The 24,299-nt window shown below is 39.1% G+C and overlaps 1 protein-coding gene across 2 annotated transcripts in view; it reads left to right on the top strand.

The window, feature by feature from the left end:
• The first annotated feature begins 5,788 nt into the window (after positions 1-5,788).
• Positions 5,789-24,299, top strand: part of col2a1b (collagen, type II, alpha 1b) — a 50,564-nt gene continuing 32,053 nt past the window's right edge. Inside the window, exons 1-17 of one of the 2 annotated variants that reach the window (XM_080495190.1) lie at positions 5,789-6,121; positions 9,463-9,672; positions 10,882-10,898; positions 11,339-11,371; positions 12,473-12,505; positions 13,000-13,053; positions 14,591-14,692; positions 15,323-15,400; positions 17,233-17,277; positions 19,096-19,149; positions 20,726-20,779; positions 21,800-21,853; positions 23,144-23,197; positions 23,282-23,335; positions 23,550-23,594; positions 23,679-23,732; positions 24,095-24,139. In XM_080495190.1, the coding sequence (XP_080351316.1) occupies positions 6,031-6,121; positions 9,463-9,672; positions 10,882-10,898; positions 11,339-11,371; positions 12,473-12,505; positions 13,000-13,053; positions 14,591-14,692; positions 15,323-15,400; positions 17,233-17,277; positions 19,096-19,149; positions 20,726-20,779; positions 21,800-21,853; positions 23,144-23,197; positions 23,282-23,335; positions 23,550-23,594; positions 23,679-23,732; positions 24,095-24,139 (1,077 nt within the window). In that variant the 5' untranslated portion in view covers positions 5,789-6,030. The remainder of the gene's footprint in view (positions 6,122-9,462; positions 9,673-10,881; positions 10,899-11,338; positions 11,372-12,472; positions 12,506-12,999; positions 13,054-14,590; positions 14,693-15,322; positions 15,401-17,232; positions 17,278-19,095; positions 19,150-20,725; positions 20,780-21,799; positions 21,854-23,143; positions 23,198-23,281; positions 23,336-23,549; positions 23,595-23,678; positions 23,733-24,094; positions 24,140-24,299) is intronic. The other variant, XM_080495191.1, reaches the window with a different exon arrangement.

Genomic DNA, 24,299 nt, shown 5'->3' with positions numbered 1-24,299 from the left:
CTAGCTCTCTGCCATCCTAACTTAGAATGAATTGAAATCTCAAATATATTATGTAATAAGGATCCCGAACTAAGAATAGAAAAAGAATAATTGAATCAAAAACACTGATTGTTACCTTATAAAGCCTGTTGATTTTTGTGACTAATCTAAATGATCTCTGAACTAAAGAGATATTATCTTTCGTCATATTTTTTTATGCTTTGATCATTTGTTTTGTGAACTAGTTTATTGTTGGTGAGGTGTCATATCAATGAAAAGTAACATAGGTTGTGCTAAATAACTAAGGCAGTCAGCACTTATTTTGGGCATCATTTTCCTGTACTTACCTTTTGGCATATTTTCTCATTCAAAGAAATACCTTCTTTGATTAACAAAGAAAAGTCATTTTTGATAGTGTAATTAGTTAATTGTGTTTTGTTTTTGTCTATTTTCTTGTATTATTTCTCATAAATAATTGTTAATAGGACTGCCAAGAAGGAAATCTACCTAAGATTGATGAAAAAAAGCAGAGCTTGCCTCTCTGTGTGTGATTAGAGTTCCTCCCACAGTGAAAATAGTTACATTTGAGGTTGATTGGTGTTTATGTGTTTATATAATAGACTGGTGACCCGTCTAATCTGTACCCTGGCTTTGAATACGTCAGCACCAGGTTAGTCGTGACCCTACATTGAATAAGGCAGTAGAGAAGATAAATGGATGAACTTCGCATTACAGACACTGGGTAAGAACTGAATCTCTGTTTTTGTAATTGTAGCAGAAATCAAGCATCAGGAATTTGTTATTATGCCCATTGGTAGTTTGACAGAGCACTCTTTCATATTCAAGCCAGCCAGTGATGTCACAGCTTTTGTTATTTTGGTGGCGATCTCACATGGCCTCAGTTTAATCTCTCTCTCTCTCTCTCTCTCTCTCTCTCTCTCTCTCTCTCTCTCTCGCTCTCTCTCGCTCTCTCTCTCTCGCTCTCTCTCTCTCCTCTCCCTCTCTCTTGATCTCTCTCTCCCTCTCTCTTTCCCTCCCTCCCTCCCTCCATCATCGAACTTCTCATTCTCATTCCTGAGTACCCACCCTCTTTCCTGTCTCAACTGTTCTCCCTACCTCCACTCTCAATCTCTCCCTTCTTCTTCTGTCTGTTCCCCCATTCCTCTCTCTCTCTCTCTCTCTCTCTCTCTCTCTCTCTCTCTCTCTCTCTCTCTCTCTCTCTCTCTCTCTCTCTCTCTCTCTCTCTCTCTCTCTCTCTCTCTCTCTCTCTCTCTCTCTCTCTCTCTCTCTCTCTCTCTGCTTTTTCTTCTCGTACTCTGATTATCCTTCCAGACACACTTCATTCCTAAATAAGTGCAGAGAGCCAGATTCAGTTTTCATCTTTGAGAAGGGTGTTTTTCTGATCCCCAAAACTTTTTTTATTCATCCTACATTGTCTGAAGCACCGATGGTTACGTAAGTCTTAAACTCTTGTCTTGTTGGAGGTCAACAAGACAAGAGCTCAGTCCAGGGAAGCTTTGAAGAAGTGATAAAAATTCAGCCTCAGGATGCTTGAAGAAGTCTATTCCTTTCTTCTGGGAATGGTTGCGATCTTTGCATTTTAAGTATCGATCCATTTAGTTTTTTCAAGCTTGGGGAGAGGGATTACTTGCTAATTGTTAGTGTACGTGACACTTTTTTTTTGGATATACTGTAGCAGAAATAAATATTGTTTTTGGTGATGTTTGTATTGTAAAAAAGTTCTGTATCTGGCGTTTTTATCACAATATTAAACAAATATGTAAGTAGAATGAGAATAAAACTGGTTTGCACAATAAAATAGGTGAAGAGTCAAAGCCTCAAAAGGGGAACAAATATAACACAATGGGAGATAACTGGAGAACAGATATTTAAATGCTGCCAAGCCCTATTTGCTCACTCTGGTTTTCAATGACAAGGCCCTTTTGATACTACCAATCTTTAGAACATTTCAGACTGTTACTTTAAGTTCAACTTTCAAATGCAATTTCATCTTTTGACATGATTTGAAATTTCCTTCAATCTTTTATATTAATGTATTTCAGAGTTGTTTTGAGCCACTTTCAATAACCTTATGTCTGAATGATGGTATGTAGATAAACTTGTCTTCGGGTTACCCTAAAGTAAAGCAGTATCTTGTCTGGAATCAGTGCCAGAAAAGTTTAATACTTAAACTATACAGGCACACTCACAGACTTACAGATGGGAAGCAGGAAATCTTCTCATAGACACAGTGTGTCATTTCTTAGGGACTCATCTTCAAAGGCTTTACTTCAAAGATGTGTGTGCTCTGCTGACTGAAACACACACCTCCTCTGCCCAAAACACTCAATATAATACGCATTCATGTAGCAGCATCTTGCACAGCAAAACTTTTCCACTGGTGCACAACTGTGCAGCAATTTCAGGCCACAAAACATAGTGTTCAAAACTGCAGCCAGCTACTACCAGTAGCAACTAAATAAAAAAGTTCAAGTAGATTTTAGGTCTCAAGCCTATGAATAGATAATTGGCAGTTTGGTGATCCACAGTTTTTGATCCCTGGTTTGCACCAGGCTCATGGCTCAGACACAAGATCACAAAAAGGAAAACAATTACAATTGGTTTTGGAACAAGAGTCACATAGAGCACTACTAACTGAGGGGGAAAAAAATGTCCATAAGTGCACAAAATTACAAGTTGGGTTAATTTAAAGTTGAGCTTGTGGAGTATGGAAAACATGCAAAATGAGCCTCAGAGGAACAAGCCCGTCAAGCCAGCACCTTTACATGGTTTTTAAATGAAGACTAAGTTTAAACATGACGCGGCTTTTACTTTTGACCACATTTGGTTGGAACAGTTCAAACAGTGGTCTATTTGTTAACCTGAGATCTATCATTCAGCCTGATTGCCTTCATAAATATGGAATATGGGATGCACCTCCAAAATCGTGCAAGATACTGGAAGGAGTATCTGCTAATACATTAACATGCAAAATGCACTGTGATTTTCAACATTTTCAATGTTCATCATTTCTTTTTTTCTGTTTCTGACAAGGAGGTGCAAATTGGATCAGTCTTCAGGGCACATGCTGCTGTTATAATGGTGATCGAGTATTTATCCACGTAGCTCACCAAAACTTTTGTTTATGGACTTTATTATAAGGTTTTAATACATTTTTGTGACATGGGGGCTCTGCTCGTCATCCAATCACTCAAAGCAACTAATGTTGAAATGATACCATGTCAACCAAATTGTTCTTGCATAGACAGCCTAAAGACCTGTTTACATGACACAGCAATGTTTTGAAGTTGAGCACAGTTCGACTACTGAGTAAGCACTTTAATATTTGCACTTCATGGTAGATTTGTTTTGTTTATCAATATGCTCTGTCCTCTCCAAATAAACACATAAAAGAAAATGAAATGAAATGATTACTATGTTGCAATGCAGAGATTTTTAAGTGTTTATTTGGGTTTGTGTATTGTCTTGATCAGTTGAACCTGGACTCAATAAATGTCCCACATCTGAAAAACAAACTATCAGTGTGGTTTTCTGACCCACCTGACAACCACAGCTTTCCTTAGACGGCCAAGCACCAGAGAATAGCACTAATGCTGCACACTCAGGATGCACCAGCTGCTCCTGTTTCCAATAAAGTGTGGAGGTCAAAAGTCAAAGCTGGTGGGTCGCAACCTGCAGAGAGGTGAAGACCCTGCATAAATGATGCAACCAAACGGTCCCTTTCCATTTATATATAGCCAGACCTGTGGTGTACAAATGGGATTTCATGGCATCTCCATGAGCACTCTGTTAGCAGCTGTGATTTATAGCCCGAGCTCTAACAGGGTTAAAGCGGGGACAGGAGTGTCATTCCTGCACAAACTACAGGGTCTGTTCAGAGGTCTGACAGGAGGAGCAAGGCTAGTTTGAAAGGCCATGTGAGGATAGAAAGGGTGACTTCTCCTGCAATTAACATTCAGAAAAAGCCTGTCTTTAAAAAGTTTTAACAGGCAGTGATGGAACTTGAGGTATGCCTTGAATAGGCAATTTTATTGTATTGAAATTAAAAATCCCTCTGTCTGAAAATGTTGTTTTAGGATTTGAGTAGGCTATGTCAAGTTTAGTTGAGGTTTGAAGTGGCAAAAGTGTGCTATATGCTATATCTTTATTATCATTTACGCATATATATGATGACATAATAGCTGAAATTTTTGCATAATTAGGCTAATACAGGAAGTCATTGTGGATATGTATTCTTGTTTTTGATGAAAATCTCTTTGTTGAGAATTCAATCTGATAATAATAAAGCGGTTGGCTGATCATGCACCACGTCGAAAATATTTGTCCAATCATAACCTGCCATGTTCGTGAATTACATGAGTACTGTTTCACTGTGTACATCCCGGAAGCCCCTCACCTCCGGGTTTTGCATCCACCTCCGAGGGCAGACACTGTAGCCACCTGCTTCATCAAATCCTTTTCCGAGGACAGGAAGGATGATTATATCCAGGTGAACAGCCAGCAGGGCACACACCTTTAGCATCAATGTCTCTGCTCTCACTGTTTTTAATGTGGTTAAAAAAAAATTATAATAAAATAGGAAGAAAAGTTCTGAATTATTTTTAGTTCAATTTAATTTCTATATTGTGTTAAACAACTGACAGGGGAAAACAATTGCAAAATAAACCAAAATGTGCCCAACATCTGCTCATGCTTATAGATGGCATATTGGAGACATTTGTTCCATAAAAATAAAGCTCCAACTGTACAACAATTTATACTTATATCTTCATGATTGATTAACATATTGGTAGGTTCCAGCCATCTTTTATACCACTTTATCCAACTAAGAGCACTGGAGTCAATGTGAGATGACAATGGCTGAGTGCATTGAGGCTCTGGAACAACAGACAAGCTGTTCACCATCTGACAGTTTATTATCACTTCGGAGGTTGGGTTGCAGATCAGCACCTCCAAATCTGAGTCCATGGTTCTCTCGCGGAAAATCATAATCCAGTGATTGTAAAGTTCCATTCAACACTGCCTCCTGCTTTTAATCAATCATTTATGAATTCAATACTACATTTGATAGTGGGACAACTGCAGGCAATGTGTAAACAAGCAATCATACATTTAGTGAGACATTTTGTCCAATTCATGGTATTGTACACCTGATCGTGGGGAACAGTAAATATCGGCTGGTTCACTAATTTTTTAACAGACGTTTATCACATCTATATAGTTCAAATGGGATGTTGTTTCCACCTTGTTTACTCAAATCACTGTCTGTGATTGGCATTTTTATATCCAAGATTTGTATTTTTTTAATGAGTGCCTTATTAAAGACGAAGTAGCTATATTTAGATTGATTATATACTCATGTAAAATTACATATTTGATACCCAAAATTTCAAGAACCAAAAAATACCACTCAATTATCGTGATTTGATAATTGATTACTTTTTGCTCTCGCGTTACAGTCCTCCATAATAAAATGAAGACGATGGCGCTGTCATTTGGTGTAACGAAGTGATTCTGACATCTCTATGCTTTCTATGAACACAGCGGGGGAGGAAGGAGGGGAGGGCACCAGAACTATGGGAGGAAAAAAGTTCCAGGCTCTTTTGGGTTGAGTTTTGCACGTGGGGAAAGGAGTGGTCTGGGGCTGCAATAATGAAACCTGGGAGACAGAAAGGGAGGGAAACGGGGCTCAGATTTCAGCCTGACAGGGGGGCAAAGGGGGCCGGGCTGATATTTGGGAATATACGAAGATTCATTGAAGGCTGCGGGGACATAAAACTACAGCGTCTGGCCTGGAGCGGTCGGTGCTGAGTGTCTGCTGCAGGTCCGGGTCCTGGCGCTGGATTCCCCCATCGTTTTTTTTTTTTTTCCCCCTTTTTTTTTTCTTTTCTTTTTTTCTTTTTGGGAAGGGTGAATGTCGAATGATCCGGCTTTTTTAACTGGGGATACAAAACACTAAATACTGAGAGAAGCCGCTCCTCGCACCTTTATTTCTGCCTAAAGGCCCCCCTGCATGTCTAATATTTAGACATGTTCAGTTTAATGGATTCCAGGACTGTACTGCTACTTGTAGCAACCCAAGCGTGTCTATTAGCCGTTGTGAGATGTCAGGAAGACGAGCGTAAGTGGCAGTTTCATTTCTCTTCTGAAAAAAGTCTAACTTGGTCATGGAGTGAATAGAGTGAACAATATTTCAAGATGCATTATGATTTTTGTTTTTGTCATTCACATCAAATAACATTTGAATAGTTTTGAGCTCGAGTTGGTGGCTGGGGTGATTTGGTTATCCCATGCAACTTTTACGCACAGAAAGTTTGCGAGATTTGGGATACTTTGTTGCATTAAACAAGCTTTAGAGGTGATAATAGTCGTCGAGATGCACCCTACGGTAAATGATAATCGTTTTGTTGCTGTAAGTTGTGGTGCATTTCATAATAATACAGTTGTAAAGTGCGAAGGAAATCGATGGAGAAGTGCGCGACTTTTACGCAAGATTATGCGCTCCGAGCAGGAGCGTTTCCTTTGCTTGCTAGTGATTTTCTTTCCAGACTAATCTTTTATTTTCATTCTAACTTCAGTTCAGACTCGTGACTATAATTGGAAAATTGCAAATCAAATGGAGGGACTTATCCCAGCAGTAAACTGAGTTCAATACCACGCCTCCCACTTCTTTCTTGAAATTGAACTGCCAGACACCTGTGGGTGCTTTAGGGGACTTGACAGACTCCCGTTTTAACTGCAGATTCATTTAATATGGGGGGAAGGGGGAGAGGGACGTGCAAAAAAGTGAAAGGTGGTCAGGCTCAAGGGCCTTTGGTGAAAAGTGTTAACATTCCTTTGCTGTCAGAGGGCATCCAGGCGAATCCCAGCTTGTTGATGCGGAAAGGTGGACTAATAACTCGAATTTCCATCGAAAAAAAAACACAATTTTAAAATTGTTATCTTGATGTGAACTGCATTAAGGATTGAACCCTGCTTATGTCCATATTCATCCCTAAAAGTGAAAGGATGATTATTTCTCAGTTCTCGGTGTGAAAATATTCATTATTATTGATTTTATGTATTCACAGGAGACATTTGAGAAAGGTGTGCCAGCAGATTTGGGGCCAGAAATAATGTTCCATATGATTTCAGGGTTTCCATCTGCTTAAAAGATTACCCATAAGCTGTGACAGTCCAGCCCCCACAAAAAAGCCAGCGCCAGGGTGCCAGAGAGAGGTGATTGGAAAATTATAAGACAGAGACTTTATTATTGTCGCTTTTAGAGGCACAGTTTTCACACTCTGCAATGAGTCAAGCATACCAACATTTAGAAGCAAAGAAAAGGTGTATTTTTCCAGAATAAAGAAAAAAAAATGGGAAATAGTCAAAGCAAATGCAAGTCTCAGGTTACCTTGTCAGAGATCTAGGTCTATAGATATATAGCAAGCTCTTCTTTTCTAAAGAAGTGAAATGGTAAAGAGGTCTGCCTGTGACCTAAGTACACCTGGATTGGTGACCTGGAGTCACTCACTGAGAAGATGGATCAGGTCTGTTTATTTCTTTAGCAGCTGACTGAAGGTTCATGAGGGCCAAAGGGTCAAAAAGCTTATCATACACCAATATAGTTACTTTGCCAACAAACTGTGAAAATAATGGCGACTTAAGAGTCTGAAAGTACACCTGGGTTCACTTTACAATTTTCATTGTTCATTTTCCTCCTCTGGAAAACAGTATGGCTGCCAACACACAGTAGAGAAAGCCACCAGATTATCCTCACAGACCAAAAAAAAACCCCAAAACTTTCTGTCAGTTCTCCAACATATAGAGGAGCACTTGTCCCACAGTATCCAATATCAGAAAGATCTTTCATATTTGAGCCAGTGAAAGGACAGGTGCAGGGCTTTGGTAGTGCACAGAATAGCCTGTAAAACGAAATGTCAAAACTGCGAGGCATGTGAATGAAAACTGGCCATTTTCTCTTCTCAGACGTGTTTGAACTGGCATCTGACACAGCTATGGCTTCCAGATGGGGGTTTAAAATGTGCCCCGTGTTTATACAAGGCAGTAGTTTGTGAATTGGCCACTCTGTCCCGTTCCAGAAAGGCCGCATTCATTGCCGCTAAGGTCCGTTAGGTTACCTAGACTTAAGCTGCACGCAAAGGTAAATATAGCTACTGTACTTGCCCCCTGTGCTCTCACCCTTTCAGCAACCTACACCCTGAGGCCTTTCTGTCTGTACGTCAAAAACCCCTCCGCATAGGTTCAGTGACTCCAGTCAGTCTTTCTTTCACCACGTGTTTGATCCTGTGCTCACAGCTGAGTTAGCTGTCAGACTGAAAATGAACCTATTCATTGTAAACACCCTATATCTCGTGTTTGATATCCTGAGTGGTGTAATTCAGAGCAGGTACAGTAGCTGTATTCAAACTCGCTTGGCCTCCCTCACGTCTCCTTGCACACTCTTGGCTGGGCTGTGGTTCGTTGAAAGAGAAATACAAACATTTCAATTTTCTGAATGCCCCATCTGTCTTCTTTGCACTAAATTAGGGTGTCTCCCGCAATGTAAACTGGCCCTATATTTATCTTGTAGAGGAATTCAGGCGGAGGGTCTCCAGGTCCTATGAAGTTATTGGAGGTTTCCTGCAGGTTTTTTCTCAGATTGAACTGTAATCCTGTGAGGTTACGCTGCCACCGCGTGGCGTCTTTGTGGCATTGCATTTAATGTTGTGTAATTGTTTGTATTCAACAATTAAAGAGTCATCCACTATTCTGATAAGTATGAAGAGGGAATTAAGAAAAAGTCTATCCAAATTGATATGTTCTCCTACAAAGGCCTTTAAAATGTGAGAATTTGAAGGTTTATATTTTTGAATCTATATTTTGAAACTCATGCTTTTGAGCCATTAAATGAGCTTTTATTTAATCAAACATTCAGCTGTAAAACAAGTCAATTAAAAAGTGTTTTGCAGTTTCTTTAATAATATCCTTTTTTTTGTCATAAAACCAGATTCACCTTATTCACCACTGAAATACCTGAGAAGTATATCTTGGTATGTGAAAACTGTTCATAAGGAAAAATTAGTAATAGTAAATAAGATGTTTACATTTGTAATCACCTTTAAAGAGGGTTCACCGGATTTTCAACTTAAGGGTCGCTCTTAGTTAATGCAGTGAAGCCAACCAAACAAATGATTTAATGAATTCAGTTTGCATTATACAAAAAAAGTGTTTTCTTTACGTTCACTTTATTTTTGTATTTGCACTTTAAAGTACCTGAATATACTCAGATGACCTGTTTTCCAGCTGATTTGTTTCATATCTCAAAGGCATGATTTGCATTGTGTTGAATACTTTGTTGTTGTTGAATGTTTTGCATTTCAATGACTGATGTTCACATCTGATGCATAATTTTCCTTTTTCCCCTTTCACTGTCTACCTCTCTGGACTTCTGTGTGTCTCTTGCTATGTCCTGACACACAGAGGAGGATGCTTTTAGCTGTGTACAGGATGGACAGCGGTATAGTGATAAGGACGTATGGAAACCAGAGCCCTGTCGCATCTGTGTGTGTGACACTGGAACCGTCCTGTGTGACGAAATTGTCTGCGAGGAGCTAAAAGACTGCCCCAAACCTGAAATCCCATTTGGAGAGTGTTGCCCCATCTGCGCTGCTGACCAGTCTCCACCCATTGGTTGTAATTTATTTATATCACACTTCTCATAAATAAATTACTGTACACAATCATACAGTTTACTTTGGGGAGAAAAGAAAGCATCACACAGACCATTTGGTATTAATCAAAGGTTGCCCAGCTGCTGTTTAACCTCTGTCACTTTAACGTAATCAACAGGCTTTTTTTTTGTTATTATTACTGCGCCAACCTTTGATTTCAATACAGTTTTCTATCCCCAAAGTAAACAGATGATGAGAAATAACAATAACAGTGGCACATCTGTCAGGATTTCAGCGAAATGCTACCTCGCCATCATTTTTCCATAGCCGGCTCACCTTGGCCCCATCTTGTTTGAATACTCTCTCCTTCCCTGAGAATCATGAAAACATATGGGAGTCATTAAGGAAATACCTCAGCGAAGCAGACGCGGCTTCACATTTCTACTCTATATCCTCTCTGTGGATTTCTGCAGCTCTGATGGCAGGGAAAGAGTGTGACACTCTGCTGAGAGCTCAGACTTTTTGAAGGAGCCATTCACCACATTTTAAAGTGGCATTAGTTCCTGATAAACACAGACTCCAAAATCCAAACAGTGTTGGTGCAGCCCTGAAAAAATACACAGTCGAGGAGCATGGGTGAAATCAGATGTGTCACTGTTTGTAATGCATGCTTGTATATTCTAATCATAATGCTTTTAATGTACTTACTTTCTACTTAGGGACATAATGCCGTGCTTAGTAGGAAATATGTGAAACACATGAGCAATTTAAAGTCATTAACCACTGAAAAAAAAAAGATAATTAGATCATTCATATTGTTCTCTCACCATTACTTGAGAGGTCATCATAGAGGATTGTAAATAAGTAGCAATTTATGTGCAGTTCTTTAAAATTCATCACGGTTAAGTTATAATGCATTGTTTATAATACTTTGTGCCGACTACTCCAATTTCTTTGCTCGTAGCTGCTTTGCTTTTGCTTCCTTACTTTAAGATGGAGTGTCAGCCAACACAATGGGCTCTTCATATTACCAAGACTATGACTTGGTGGTGGTCTTTACTCTAGTTTCATTTAACGGAATACAAGAGGTCTCCAGAACAAACTTACGGTCTCGGTTTCTGAGAAATGTTGCGTAACCCACCTGGATGTTTGTTTTTTTCTTCTGTAGTTTGTTCATTCATTAACTGTGATCTGTTTTCCCTTCATAAACTCTTCAATCACACAACAGGAGCACCTGGAGCAAAGGTGAGAAACTGTAGGATTATCGAATGCGTTTTGTGTATGTTTGAGAGAGAGAGAGAGAGAGAGAGATGCACACAATCAATGGAGAGTTTTTAATAAACAGATTGTTGCTTTTAATCAGCCTGCTGGTTTAGTTACCATCCTTTGCTTCGTTCAATTTTCTTGTGTTTTAAAATGTGCCTTTGAATGACAATTTTTGATATCAGAATGTGTTGCTAATTATTTTCCTTAAATGTCTAGCGATGCTTTAGGGAATATGGACTTTCAGCGTTTTGCTGGTAATAATATCCTGATAAAGCTTTACATTTTCCGTATGAAGTGCTCATGAACATGGTCTCTTCTCACAAACTCAGTTTAAATTAAACCCCAGAATAAGTAAAGGTTTGATAATCTGTACTTCATATCTAATACTCTGTTTTTGTGTTTCATCTTTGTTTTGTCAGGGTCAGAAAGGTGAACCCGGAGACATTACTGATGTGAGTAGGCACCAACAGTGAAAAGCATTTCAATGTTTTGTTTACGTTACCTCAGGCTTTTTTGTTAAAACCAGTTTGAAATCCCACTCTCATGTTTAAAATGATAAAACTGTGAATTGTTGTTAATAACTGGTGGAGGGTCAGGCTTCTGGGTCATTTATGGATGCAAACCTACCATAATGTAATACGATATTTAATATGACCTGCTCCTAAAAGAAATAATTTTCCAGAGCTTTCTGTGACTGTTATTTTACAGTAACCTAGTAAATAAGTTGATATTTACTGTTGAGGAATTATGTGCAAACAGATTGTATTGTTTGGCATTTATTTTTCCACTGTTTCATGGATTTTATGGACACTTTATATATTTATATTTTGCTGTATTTTATATCATTCTGTCTTAAACACAAAAAATACAAAGTGAAATGATGTTAAATATGAGTGAACAGTACATTAACTATGAAAGAAGATGTGAAAGAAAATGATGGGTACTTCCAAGCTATTTTATATAAGAGTAAATTACATGAGTAATTGTACTCATGGCTATTGTCCAAGACTGCTGTTACAGTAGCATATTATTCTTGGATCTGGGCATGTGTAAAAGCAGCTTTAGCATTTATAACTCAGTCTTATAAAGTAGTTTAAGAATATACGTAAAGTTTCAATAGGCCCCGTTCACAAAAGAAAGACGGATTGAGAAAGAAGAAGAGGAGGAGGAGGGAGGCCTGTTAATCCACTCGTCAGGAAGACAGCCAAGTGCAATAAGGGCTCCATATAGTCCTCCATAAAGATTCTCAGAGAGAGAGAGAGCCCCCATCTGCTGGTGCTGCAGTGCCACACCTGGAAATGTTTTGCCCCTCAGAGCGAATTCATGGTAGGAAATAGGAAGGCATTGTTTATTGTAAGTTTCTTATAATGTTTTGCCCGAAGAGATTAGTAATTAACAAGTCTGCCGTTATGGGAGGAAGATAATGCTTACCCAAAGCTCTCGTGTGTAAATACATCTGGTACATGTCAGCCTGAGTGGTCCACCTCGAGATTACAGATAACATTAAATACATTGAGAAGTGAACTCTTGTGTTTCTTCCTTTTCTTGCACAGGTTGTAGGACCAAGAGGACCAGCTGGCCCCATGGTAGGCACTTATTGTTATACGCTGATCAAGAATGAATACACAACACACAGACCCACATATTGCTAGTAGAAATCTATAAGATCGTTAAGTGTAACAACATTTGCAGACTATATGTAAAGACCCACCAATTTTAAATGAAGGCCATTGACAATTGCATCTTGTAATGTGAAAAAATGGTTATGAAATCCAGGTTTCAACGACTAGTTGGTGTGAGACTAAACTTGCAGCATGATAGTTGGTGGGCTGGCATGGGGGTCATCCCCTGACACTGTTGAAAACACCCTGCTGTATATATTCAGACTGCATGATGTCTGTTTTTATTGCACAGTGGAAAAAGCAGACGACCCATATAGGTATTTAATTTAATTGCCAGTTACTGTGACAGGAAATGGAAAGTGACACAACAGCAGCAGAGTTCAAAACCGCTCCAGCTGTTTCTGTACGGAGATAACGCCTGAAGTTACTGACTACTTCACTGTCTACTGTTCACCCAGGGCCCATCAGGAGAGCAAGGACCCCGCGGATCAAGAGGAGACAAGGGAGAAAAGGTCAGTTAAACCCCAAGTTAAAATGTGGGCGGGGGAGGAATCAATCTGCTTTTTGTGATTTTTCTCACACTAAACCTGAATAAAGTATGGCACTCAGCTCCCTTCAGAAGCACAGTATATCCTATTGAGTGTTACTGCTTCTTAGAGGGTGGGCAGGGGGGATCTGTCATAGCTCGCAGGTTTACAGAATGGCATCCTTTCATCGTGCAGCTCAGCCTAACTAGTCATGTGTCGTTTCCATTTGGGTGTGTGGTCTGGGTTGTTTAACAGATGTGAGGTTGTAGGAGACTTGTAGTGTGAACCTCTGCTTCTCTCAGTCGACCACTGTGGGAACTCAGCACCGTTTTTGGCAACTTTGATCATCTCATTAATGCAACAACACTTTAATGTGATAATGACTGCAGGCAAAGAGTTGAATATAAGGTGCCTTGATTGTTGGCGAGCAGAGGCTCAACAGCATTTTAAGTTTTTGTTCGGCAATTTTTTTTTTGGTTTGGGATTCCTTTGCAGGGTAATTTGTCACTACATGCACAGAGGTATGCCAGACTGTGTGATAAATCATCAGCCTGCACTGCAGCTTGCAGATTTCATATCGTCAATGATGTATTTACAAAGGGTTTTTCTTTAACATTTACATTTTCACATCTGTTGTTATGTGCAATTAGTGTGAAATATTCCTGCCGTGAATCGTTCTTTGATGCAAGCAGGTGTTGGATGGTCGAGTTGTCTCATGCAGACTGTTGGTGGCATTTGGAGCGAGTTCAATTGAGCTTCAGGCTTCTGTCAACAGTATCCATCTAATGTTGCGGAGTATCACTTGCTATCATCTGTATAATGATTTATCCAAAGAAATGTTGGCACGCGGGCCTGAAACAAATAAACTCTTTTGCTGAGAATATTAAGAATATTTTTACAGCGTATTTTGAACTGACTCAACAATGAAATTACAACAAAAAGCAAAGAATGTGTGGTTTGGGATCACACACAACACGGATGCAAAACAATGCATAAGTATACATTAAATGCACTTAATTGAGTAAAACAGAAGCAGTTAGTACCTGATTAATCAGCTCATCAATTAAAAATAATCTTGTTTGAGTTTGTAATTTATTTAATGTATCATTGCATTGATGGAAAAGTTTGATCATTGTTAGGGCCACAAAAACTGAACTAAACAATGACAACAATGATAGACATGGAAAAATGGGAAATATGGCTACAAATTTGAAGTTAAATTGAAATGTTTGCAGTTCAAACTTGAAATACCTGTTGCAAAGAATTTGGACTGGGGCCAGTATTTGCCGTTGTCTGTCACAAATCAGTCATGAAACAGAAAAATGATCTAGTTCGGAATAATAGTATATATGATTTATTCAGATACTTCAATGAATACTACTTTCTGAATTATTATTAAGAAACATTGTAATTACCAAAATTGAATGTGATCAGCCACTTGGTACAAACTTTTTCAAATGAAAAAAAAAAAAAGTACAACTTTCAAATTATGAAAACTTTATACTTTATTCATCTATTTCAGGGAAGCCCTGGTCCCCGTGGCAGAGATGGTGAGCCTGGTACCCCCGGAAACCCCGGCCCCCCTGGACCTCCAGGACCTAATGGACCCCCTGGCCTTGGTGGAGTAAGTATCCCCCGATGAGCCGGAGTGGTGTGTTTGCATTCACTGCAGGCGTCAGAGCTGACTGATAGAACACTGATACGAGGCCAGAAATGGGTTCACTGGCTGGAATAAGCTGAGAGGGGGATAAAAACACAGCCAAGAAAGACCCCAGGAGCACAAAAGAGGTGGGAAACAGCCTGCCATGGGAGGAGGCAGACAGACAACAGTGGGTGGATGCAGACAGAAAGAATAGATCGAATGCCACTCATTCTTTGTAGGAGAAAAGGAGCGAGCAGAGAATGAGCTTTTTGAGGGGGGGGTGGGCAATAAGAAGTCTTTGTGAAAAGTGTTCACATGCCCTCTGTTTGCAACAGGATTCACATAATCTGCTCAGCTACTGCAAATCTCCGAAATGCTGAACATAATCTGTCTAAATGTCACAGTGTCTTCGAAACTCCAGTACAATAAAAACATTCAACTTTTAAGATAACTACAATTTTTTCCTACCATCAACTGTTTAACATGTGGTGGAATTTGATGCATATCGTTCTCATTTTTTATTGTCAGTGTAACCTTGTGATTCCTCTCACAGATGCATTTTTTGATGACTGTAAAAGTCGATGAAGCCATGCTGTCTTTTGCATTTTACAGAACTTTGCTGCTCAGATGGCCGGTGGTTTCGACGAGAAGTCTGGCGGAGCACAGATGGGTGTGATGCAAGGACCAATGGTGAGCACGAGATGACAGGACCTGGTGCCATTTAAAAGTGCTCTATTACGGATGGCAATGGAGACGTGGTTGTCTTTATACCTCATCAGGGGAGGAGAGTCCCTCGTAGGATTTTATCCCATCCAAGATTTGAAGGAACAGTGAAGACTGGTGATTCAAGGCCAGCAATGCAAATACATCAAAATGATTTGCAGTGTTTTGTTACGGTTTTGGGATAGAAGTGAACTTTTATTGGTGGCAGACAGGACAGACGCTCCAAAATTCTGTCATGATGGAACTCAAATACCTCTCATAGAGTACCGAGGGGTGATTTTATAAGCTGAGGAAACAGCCATTGATTATCATTACATTTCAAACTTGTGAAAAACCACAGTAGCCACTGGTTAATTTGCATGGCAGCCTGCTTACGATGGAGTACGAGGCAGTTACACTGGGAGCTATTTTGGTTCAGAGAGCCACAGTTTGGCAGCGCTGCAGCAGAGCAGAGCACTGAGACTCCAGGAGGGAGCGGATGGTGGTGGGGCAGGCAGGGAGGGGGGCAACTGAAGTCGATCATATCCTCTCAGTCGGGAACCATCTGTGTGGCTTCACTTCGGCTGACTGTCCCGCCACGTGTGTGAGCGCGCAGCACAATACTGGGTCAGCCCACGTTTACTTTGGCGCTTTCCAGTTTGACGAAGGAGGAAAGTGAACCAATGTTAAATCACAAGTCAAGTATGTAACTCCTCCCACATTTCATCAGTACCCCCACTCATATTCAGCACCTGTATACCAAACACTAACAACAGTCTCACTGACATATGTGTCTACATACATACATGCACGTCCCATAAACACACACTCTATATAGGATATAGAGCCCCATTGATATGTTCCTTCCCTCACTGTGGTAAAGGCTTCCCACACCGACTGAAAGGTGACTTGTATTCATTTCTGAGGACCACTGTGCTGCGCTGCGACATTTCCCTTGGATACGATCCCTGATTTTGGAAGGAGGGTCTGTCAAAACGAGACTGAAAGGAATACATATTTCATCCAGGAGAACAGCTGTCACAAGTTAACATAAATCAAGATGACGCTTTCTGCAAGAAAACGTCAGAATTATGAAAATATGATTGAAACCAGGTGTCTGCAGTTTCATCCTTTTTGTATTCGTCATGTGTGTGTGTGACAAAGAGAAGAAAAAAGCACATTTGGCTTGCTGCTTAAGCACAATGTGATTTTCTCTTGTAGAGCGCTGATGCATGAAGTTTGAGTAGAAATCACTTTGGCTCCTGATTACAGCCAGAAGCTCCTGCACAGCCGATTAAGATCGAGTCAGACTGAGTTTAGGGAAGAAATTTCTTCTAAAGTCGAATCTCCTAAAGTCGGGGATGAATAACTTCTCTTTGAGCAAACACGTCACCACAATGTTGTCGCTTTAGGAAGTCATGTAGAGTTTAATCTCCTCTTTCAAAAAGTACAACACTACAGCTGATGACCTTTGAACCACAGAAACACACAGCGGGTGGGAGACGTAGCTCGGAGAAGAAGAAAATGGTGATGAAAAGAGGTGGAACGAGAAGCTCTGAATGCCACTGAAGAATTTTTGTTCAAGATTTATGCTTTTGACAAGTGGAGCTGTTGAGTGTTGAGTAGCTCTGGGGCAATGCAGGTGATAAGTTATATTTTTGCTTCTGACTTAAATCCAGTAGGAGCAAATGTTTAAGACTAAAAATACAGAACTGGTCAAATTAAAATATACTCTTTGTGTGATTTAAACAGTGCTTATTGATGAAGGATATAACAACCTGTCATTTTAATGTTTGTCCATTTTTGTTCTCCCCCCTCAGGGCCCTATGGGACCAAGAGGACCACCTGGCCCCTCTGGATCACCTGTAAGTACCTCCTGCCCTCCCAAAACAACCATCGAGGTGCACCTGTAAGCCAAATCCTGTGTTCGGTCACAGACAGGATACTTGGGCTTAATCTCTTAATTGCAATGTGCTGTGGGCAGTGTACTTATGCCACCATTTCAACTTCCTCCAGTGTATTTAATGACAATACTGACCTTAAAATGGCAGTCAACTTTTCAGAGTCTAGAGGTGAATACCAGCGGCTGTTAGATATCAGCCCTCTTATAAGTCTGAGCTGTTTTCCAGAGGAAGGATACTCACAGAGGCTGATTTTTGTCTCCCCAGCAGCAGGCTCCAGGGCTTTTTCCTCTGCTACAACCCAGACACGTTGCAGAGCACCTGTCATTTTACCCTTCACAATAACTATTTGGACTCACTCTCCCGCATACAAATAAGCTCCACCTGTTATCATTTTAGCTTCTTCTACAAGCTTCTTTTCAGTTCAGGACACACATACAGCTGTTTGATCTCAGCTGAGCTTAAATGAATTATACCATGATTCTATAAATCCTATATACCAGTGGGCCCCAAACTTTTTGCGCCACTGACCGATTTAATGTCAGACAATAGTTTCATGGACCGGCCTTAAGGTGTGGCAGGTAAATACAACAAAGTAAAATGATATGACCAACACAAAAACTGTGGTATTGTGTAAATATAATAAGAAACGTGAATCCACTGTGTACTTGTAAGTCGTTCTACTTACTTTTATGTTATTCTTCTGTCTCCTCACTGGACTTTTTCCCCTTTGCAAAGAAACTTTCCAAAGATGACTTTTTTACTCATTTACTCACTGAATCCAGCTGAGAAATAACTGTTACTTTTATTGAAGAGTTGTTGTTAATTACTTTTTTTGGTTGTCTTTTGCAAGTTCATCTTACAAACCAACTTACCGGGCAGTTTTGTCTATTTGACACCTGCTCAGAGTAAAATTACTGTATTTTAATGTTGTGTAACTCAGCTAGATACTTTTAACACGCTGAGTACACAAGTAAAGATACATGTGTTTTGACTTTAAATTGCTTTTCGATAGAATTCAGGAGCAGGATACAAATTCTAAGACTGGACTTATGAGGATGTTTTGGAGATATTTTGAGCTACAAGAGTGTCTCACGAGAATTGTTTCATGCACTTCTTTTCCTGGAGGTGTTTATCTGCTCCAGATTGCAATTCATCTAACTGTTCAATTTAAAATATACAGATAAGAAAACATACATGATGTGATTGGCTGTCTTTAAACTTTCACAATAACTTAGCTAATCTTGTTATTATTTGACATTCTGTCAGTACATTTGGTCTATAAAATATCAGGATATTGATCACAAAAATCTAAATCTCACTTTTTTTCTCCAGCCAACCAGGGCAAGGCACATATAATGTTGTTGCACCATTTAGACACAAACAATTTGGAGTGCATTTCAAGAGTTTAAAATGCATTAAAATGAAGGAACACTAAAATAAATTCATGTTAATAAAAAGCAAGGTGTTAAGATATGACAGGAATTGCCTTTAAATAGTAAATAGATTAAAAAAGGTATAGAAGTAAAGTAAAGAATTCATAGGCTGCAGTAAATTGTCATGTTTCCTGTATTATATGTTTACTTTGAGGAAAACTAACCCAACAAAAATACACATTTAAGAAACAGAAGCCAGAAATTGTTTGGAGATGTAACTAAAATACACTATCTGATATTATGAATAGATTTTATTTGTGTCTTTTCTTTTAAGATTAGACACCATTTTTTCTATTTTCTAAAAGATTGGTCTCATCAGATTACCTCTCTTCTTTTGACATTTTAGGGCCCGCAAGGTTTCCAAGGCAACCCAGGAGAGGCTGGAGAGCCCGGACAATCTGTAAGTATCTCATAGTGTAGAGTACACCCCGAGCTACAACGCTACATGCTTTATTTTCACTATGTGGTCACTTTTATTTTTGAATGCTTTCCACCTCCCTTCTACCCTCTTTTCTTTACTTCTCATGGCATTTTAACTTCCTTTTCAGTGGCCCACAAAATGGCTTTTTAAATTTTGAAATTATTGGCGGTAATGCAATTTTATGGTTGCAAACTGCAGTTAAACCCAAAAAGAAGAAGAATTTGAAATCACTTCATAAGACAAAAAAGTCCAAACGAAAATCAACAGCATGATTTAGAATCAGGAGAAAATCATGAACCAAAACAAAAGTAATACAGCGATGTTCTAACTAAGAATGTTCAAAGTCTCACAATACACAGACAGCTTTCTGTATTTATACTGCAGTTCATTGCCACCCTCTATTCCCTATATGATTATTTCTTTTCAGAATCCTCTATCATAATCCTCCAAAAACATTAATATTCAATATCTATTTTATTCTGCTATAATTTCTGTAAAGTACATTAATGATTTTGCCTAACTTACAACCTCCAGTGTCTCTTCACCTTTGAAGATAGTCCTCAGATATCTCATGACCCTGAAATACACCCTCTCAGTGAGATGATTGTCTTCCCCTCCCATCGGTTTTTATTTTCCGTTCTTATGCTCTTTGCTCGCAAAATCTTCAAGCTGCCTAGTTGTCCTTGTCCTCGCTCTACTCTCAGTCGGGAGCTTCCCTGCTGCTGCATTAATCTGCTCATGTGGAATTCAAATAGGCTGACCGAACGTCTCTGAGATGCCCCCTGCTTTTAAAATGTGCCAGCACATCATTATGTGTGATTAAAATCAAGCTTCTTTACACAAATTAACCTGACACTTGGAAAGGGGTCACAGTGTTGCTCAAGCTTGGAGTCTTGAGATCATTTAAGCCTTTGAGATCGCAATGAGTCAGAAATGCTCAAACTGTTATTCCGCATCGTGAGTACAAATTAGTAAGTCGATTAGATAGAAAAGCTCAACTGACACAAGAACATTTTGCAGCTCATATCAAGTGAAGTAAGTAAGAAAGGAAATTAAACTTTGAGATTTTGGATGAGCAACTATTCTACCTGTTCTATGTAAAATATAAAGCCATTAATAAGTAGAGTATCAGTTATTTTCTCTCTAAAAATGACCTTGAATGTGGGTTTAGACTCTGGTTGCAATAGTAAGAGCATCCAGTGTAACAACTAGTCAAGTCTATGGTGCAAATTGCAGTGACCGGATATTTTGACAGGTTGTTTGGTTGTTTTTGTTGGAAAAACTTTTTCAAAAAATGTTTCTGATCTCCAATTCTTCACATTGAATGTAAACATTATTAACTGCTTGTGTCAGTGCAAGTAACTGGAGTCATGTGTTCAAGTGAGCCCGTGTGTCATTTAGCTCCTCTCTATCTAACTGTATGTCTGCACTGATTGCATTGAGAGTGGGAGTTGTCACCATGAATTACAGTCTGAAGTTTGAACTGTCTCATGTGGCCCTCTGTTGGTCGTGAGTAGCAACTGTGTCTTACCTTTGCTTGTGTTCTCTGCTACAGGGCCCCATGGGTCCCCGTGGACCTTCTGGACCTCCTGGAAAACCTGGAGATGATGTAAGTCTCACAGCCGTACCTTGATATTAACGTGAATTTCTCATTTTACAAGTAGAAACGCTCAGGCTCAGACTGCGCAGTGTTGGATTAGTGTCCTCTTACAGCATTTTGTCATTTAGACACTAATAGCATCTTATTATAGCCCAACATTCATGTGAAAATTAACAAAAACTGCGTAGATAGAGCTGAGCTGTAGTTGTAATATTTCAGGCTTCAGGAATCATGTCACTGTTGTTATTATTGTCAGGGACAAGCTATTATGTGTTTCCCACTTATGTCAGCATGTGTTCTTTCCTCACTGGACTGTTTTCATAAAATGTCGATATTTTTGTTTTAAGTCTATTTGATTGATTATAATTTCAAGTAAAATGAGAGAACGGAATTGATTCTCACTGGCAGGTGTAGAATTATGAATAAATAAATCTGAAATTTGCACAGATGGGTCTGCTTTATATAGATTTTTACATTTGTAGGGTTATATCAAATTCTGTAATAGCAATTTAAAAAAGTATTTGGAAAAAGCTTTTTTCCCTCAAATCTTTATGTATAGCAAGCAACTTTAAAACCAAATTAAGAACTATTTTTTCACAATTAAAGCCAATACATATGCGTATCTTCACGTTGTGTTATGTCGTTTAGCCACAAAGTGTCTTTTGTTTTCTGTGATCATCATACATGTGCTCATGGAGGAACATTAAAAGCAGATCAACTTCCTGTATTGGCACAGACAATATTTTGTATTGTATTCTGAATATCGGTTCTCATTATACAACTCTTGTGAAAGTAGTTTAATAGTACAGATTCTGATTGCTCACTGGTAGTTGTCAATATGTAAACCCAACTTCAAACCACACGATGGCGCCAGATGTGATGTAACATATTGTGTCCACTAGGAGTCCTTCTTCAATCACACTCAACTCCTTATAAGGCAAACTTTTAGAGTGGAACACAGGTACAAACAGAAAAAAAAAAAGAATCGATTTACCTGTAATTATTTGCTTGTTTGTGATTGTATTTCAGGGTGAGGCTGGAAAACCTGGTAAAGGAGGTGAGCGTGGACCTACTGGACCACAGGTGAGCTATCTATCTATCTATCTATCTATCTATCTATCTATCTATCTATCTATCTATCTATCTATCTATCTATCTATCTATCTATCTATCTATATATCTATCTATCTATCTATCTTTCGATCCATCTATCTATCTACCTTTCTGTCTATATATCACAACTACCACAGTCAATAGCTGCATGCAATTCAAGTTTGCATTTTGTCCCTGTGCATGTGTGGGCTTTCTCCAGTAGATCCAGTTTCCTCCCATCATACAAAAATATGCCTTTGAATTTGAATTGAATTATGCCGATAAATTTAAAATGACCTATGTGTGAATGTGTTTGGACTGAAGTACCTGAGTTGGATAAAAGTGATATAGAAAATGAGTGCATGGATAACATAAAAGTGACAATAAAATAAAAACATAAAGAAATATATACAGTAAAACAACCCTACCTGCCATGTAGAGGCAATCCACTCTGAAGTATTGGGGCTGAAACTGCAAAAACTCAATCACCAAAGTGGCTACAGGTCTATTAAGACCTCGACGGGCAGTGAAGCTCCAGCAGGTCAGTCAGATCATGTGGACTGAACCTATGAAAGATTTTCAAAACAACAAATAAAACTTAAAAATCAATAAACACAACGACGGATTTGATGTGCATTTGCATTATTGTCTTGCATTTTTGAACAGCATGTAAAATCATTACAATATGAAACAGTATGTTATGTTGGACAATAGGTTTGAATTGGAAAAACATTTTTTATTACGTTTATTTGTAAATATGGGATCTGAAATGCACATGTGATTTTGTGAAATGTGTAGCAGAGGAAGAAAACAGCTTGAATTAAAAATTTAAAAACTGCACACAGTTGAAATTACAAGAAAATTTGTATTTTATTTATTAATGTAACTTTAATGGAAATGTGAAATTGAATTGACATATCAATTGTCTGTTGTTTTTTTTTCTTTGTTGGCAGTAATAAAAGATCACTAACCCTGATCTTGAACAGCGAGGTCAGGGTCCTGAAGTCATTCATGATCACTCATGATTTCCTCATAGTGAAGTTTATAGTCTAACCGGTGGTTAACGCATTGCACTTGATCTGTTTATAAAGAACTATTTGATGGACTGGTGATCTGTCCAGGGTGTATTTAAGAATAATATGTATTGCGTTTTTATTTTTGTTGCATGAATGCAGACGTGTTTGCGTGCAGTATTTATCTCTGCAATATTTTGAACTCTTCCCTTGAATGTCTGTCTCTGTCACACTGATGTCCTCCATCTTTTCTCCTGCTGCATCATAGGGAGCTCGTGGATTCCCAGGAACTCCTGGTCTGCCGGGCATCAAAGGACACAGAGTAAGTTTGTCTTATCTTAACAATTTACAGATAAACCAGAAGGGGCGTTTGATACTGTGATTCCTAACTGCTCTCTTTATGTAGGGTTACCCAGGTCTTGATGGAACAAAGGGAGAAACTGGAGCTGTTGGTTCAAAGGTAGGAGGCAGCAGCAAGATGCAGTGATGCACTCGACTGCTGGCGTATGTCCCCCTTTTTAGTTTTGAATATAAGCCAAAAATTGATTTCACAATCAAGGATATGCTTTCATTGACATATAATTATTGATATGTGATGAGTAAACCATTCAACAGATAGCATCAGAAAAAGTATGTTTTTACATTTATACTAACAAATGACTCATCCCCTATAGGGTGAGGCTGGTGCTTCTGGAGAGAACGGTGCTCCTGGCCCCATGGTGTGTACTCCTGGACGTCAGAACCACAACACACACTTTAACATGCTTCATGTTAAAGACATCTGCTGTGTTTTCCTTGTGTAGGGACCTCGTGGTTTGCCTGGTGAGAGAGGACGTCCTGGACCCAGCGGAGCTGCTGTAGGTGTTATTAATCATTGTACTTCTTTTGTTGTTGTCAAATTTGTTTATAGTAATAGCTCTTTGTAAGGAACTACACGAGTCAGTGAACATCAGTAAGATGTTTGTACATAGGAGAGACGACTCTCTTCATTATATGGCTCAGTTAAGTCTAAATGAGGCAATAGAGACACAAAATAAATATGTAATTCAGGACTGACTGAGGTCAACATCCTCGGTATTCATTTCTGAGAAATTGTTGAGTTTCTTTGAGTGTACTGCTGTGCCAATTGGCTGGTTGTACAAATGACTAGATCAATTTCATAATAGCGCGTCTGTTTTCTCCTGCTATGCGCTCGTAATGCATCGCTCTTTCTCTTCAGGGAGCTCGTGGAAATGATGGCTTGTCTGGTCCTGCTGGTCCTCCTGTAAGTATCTGTCATTGAATGAGCTTTCATTTCTGTCAATTGCATTCACATATTAATTCATACTTTATTCTCACAAAATGCTTTTTGCAGTGCGACTCAGTGAGTCTCCACACCTGGATGTGTTATTGATGAATAGCAGAACTGACACACTGTGTTTTCT

Source organism: Blennius ocellaris, assembly GCF_963422515.1.
Source record: "Blennius ocellaris genome assembly, chromosome: 4".
Classification (NCBI taxonomy): domain Eukaryota; kingdom Metazoa; phylum Chordata; class Actinopteri; order Blenniiformes; family Blenniidae; genus Blennius; species Blennius ocellaris.
This window is presented reverse-complemented; position numbering and strand designations above follow the sequence as displayed.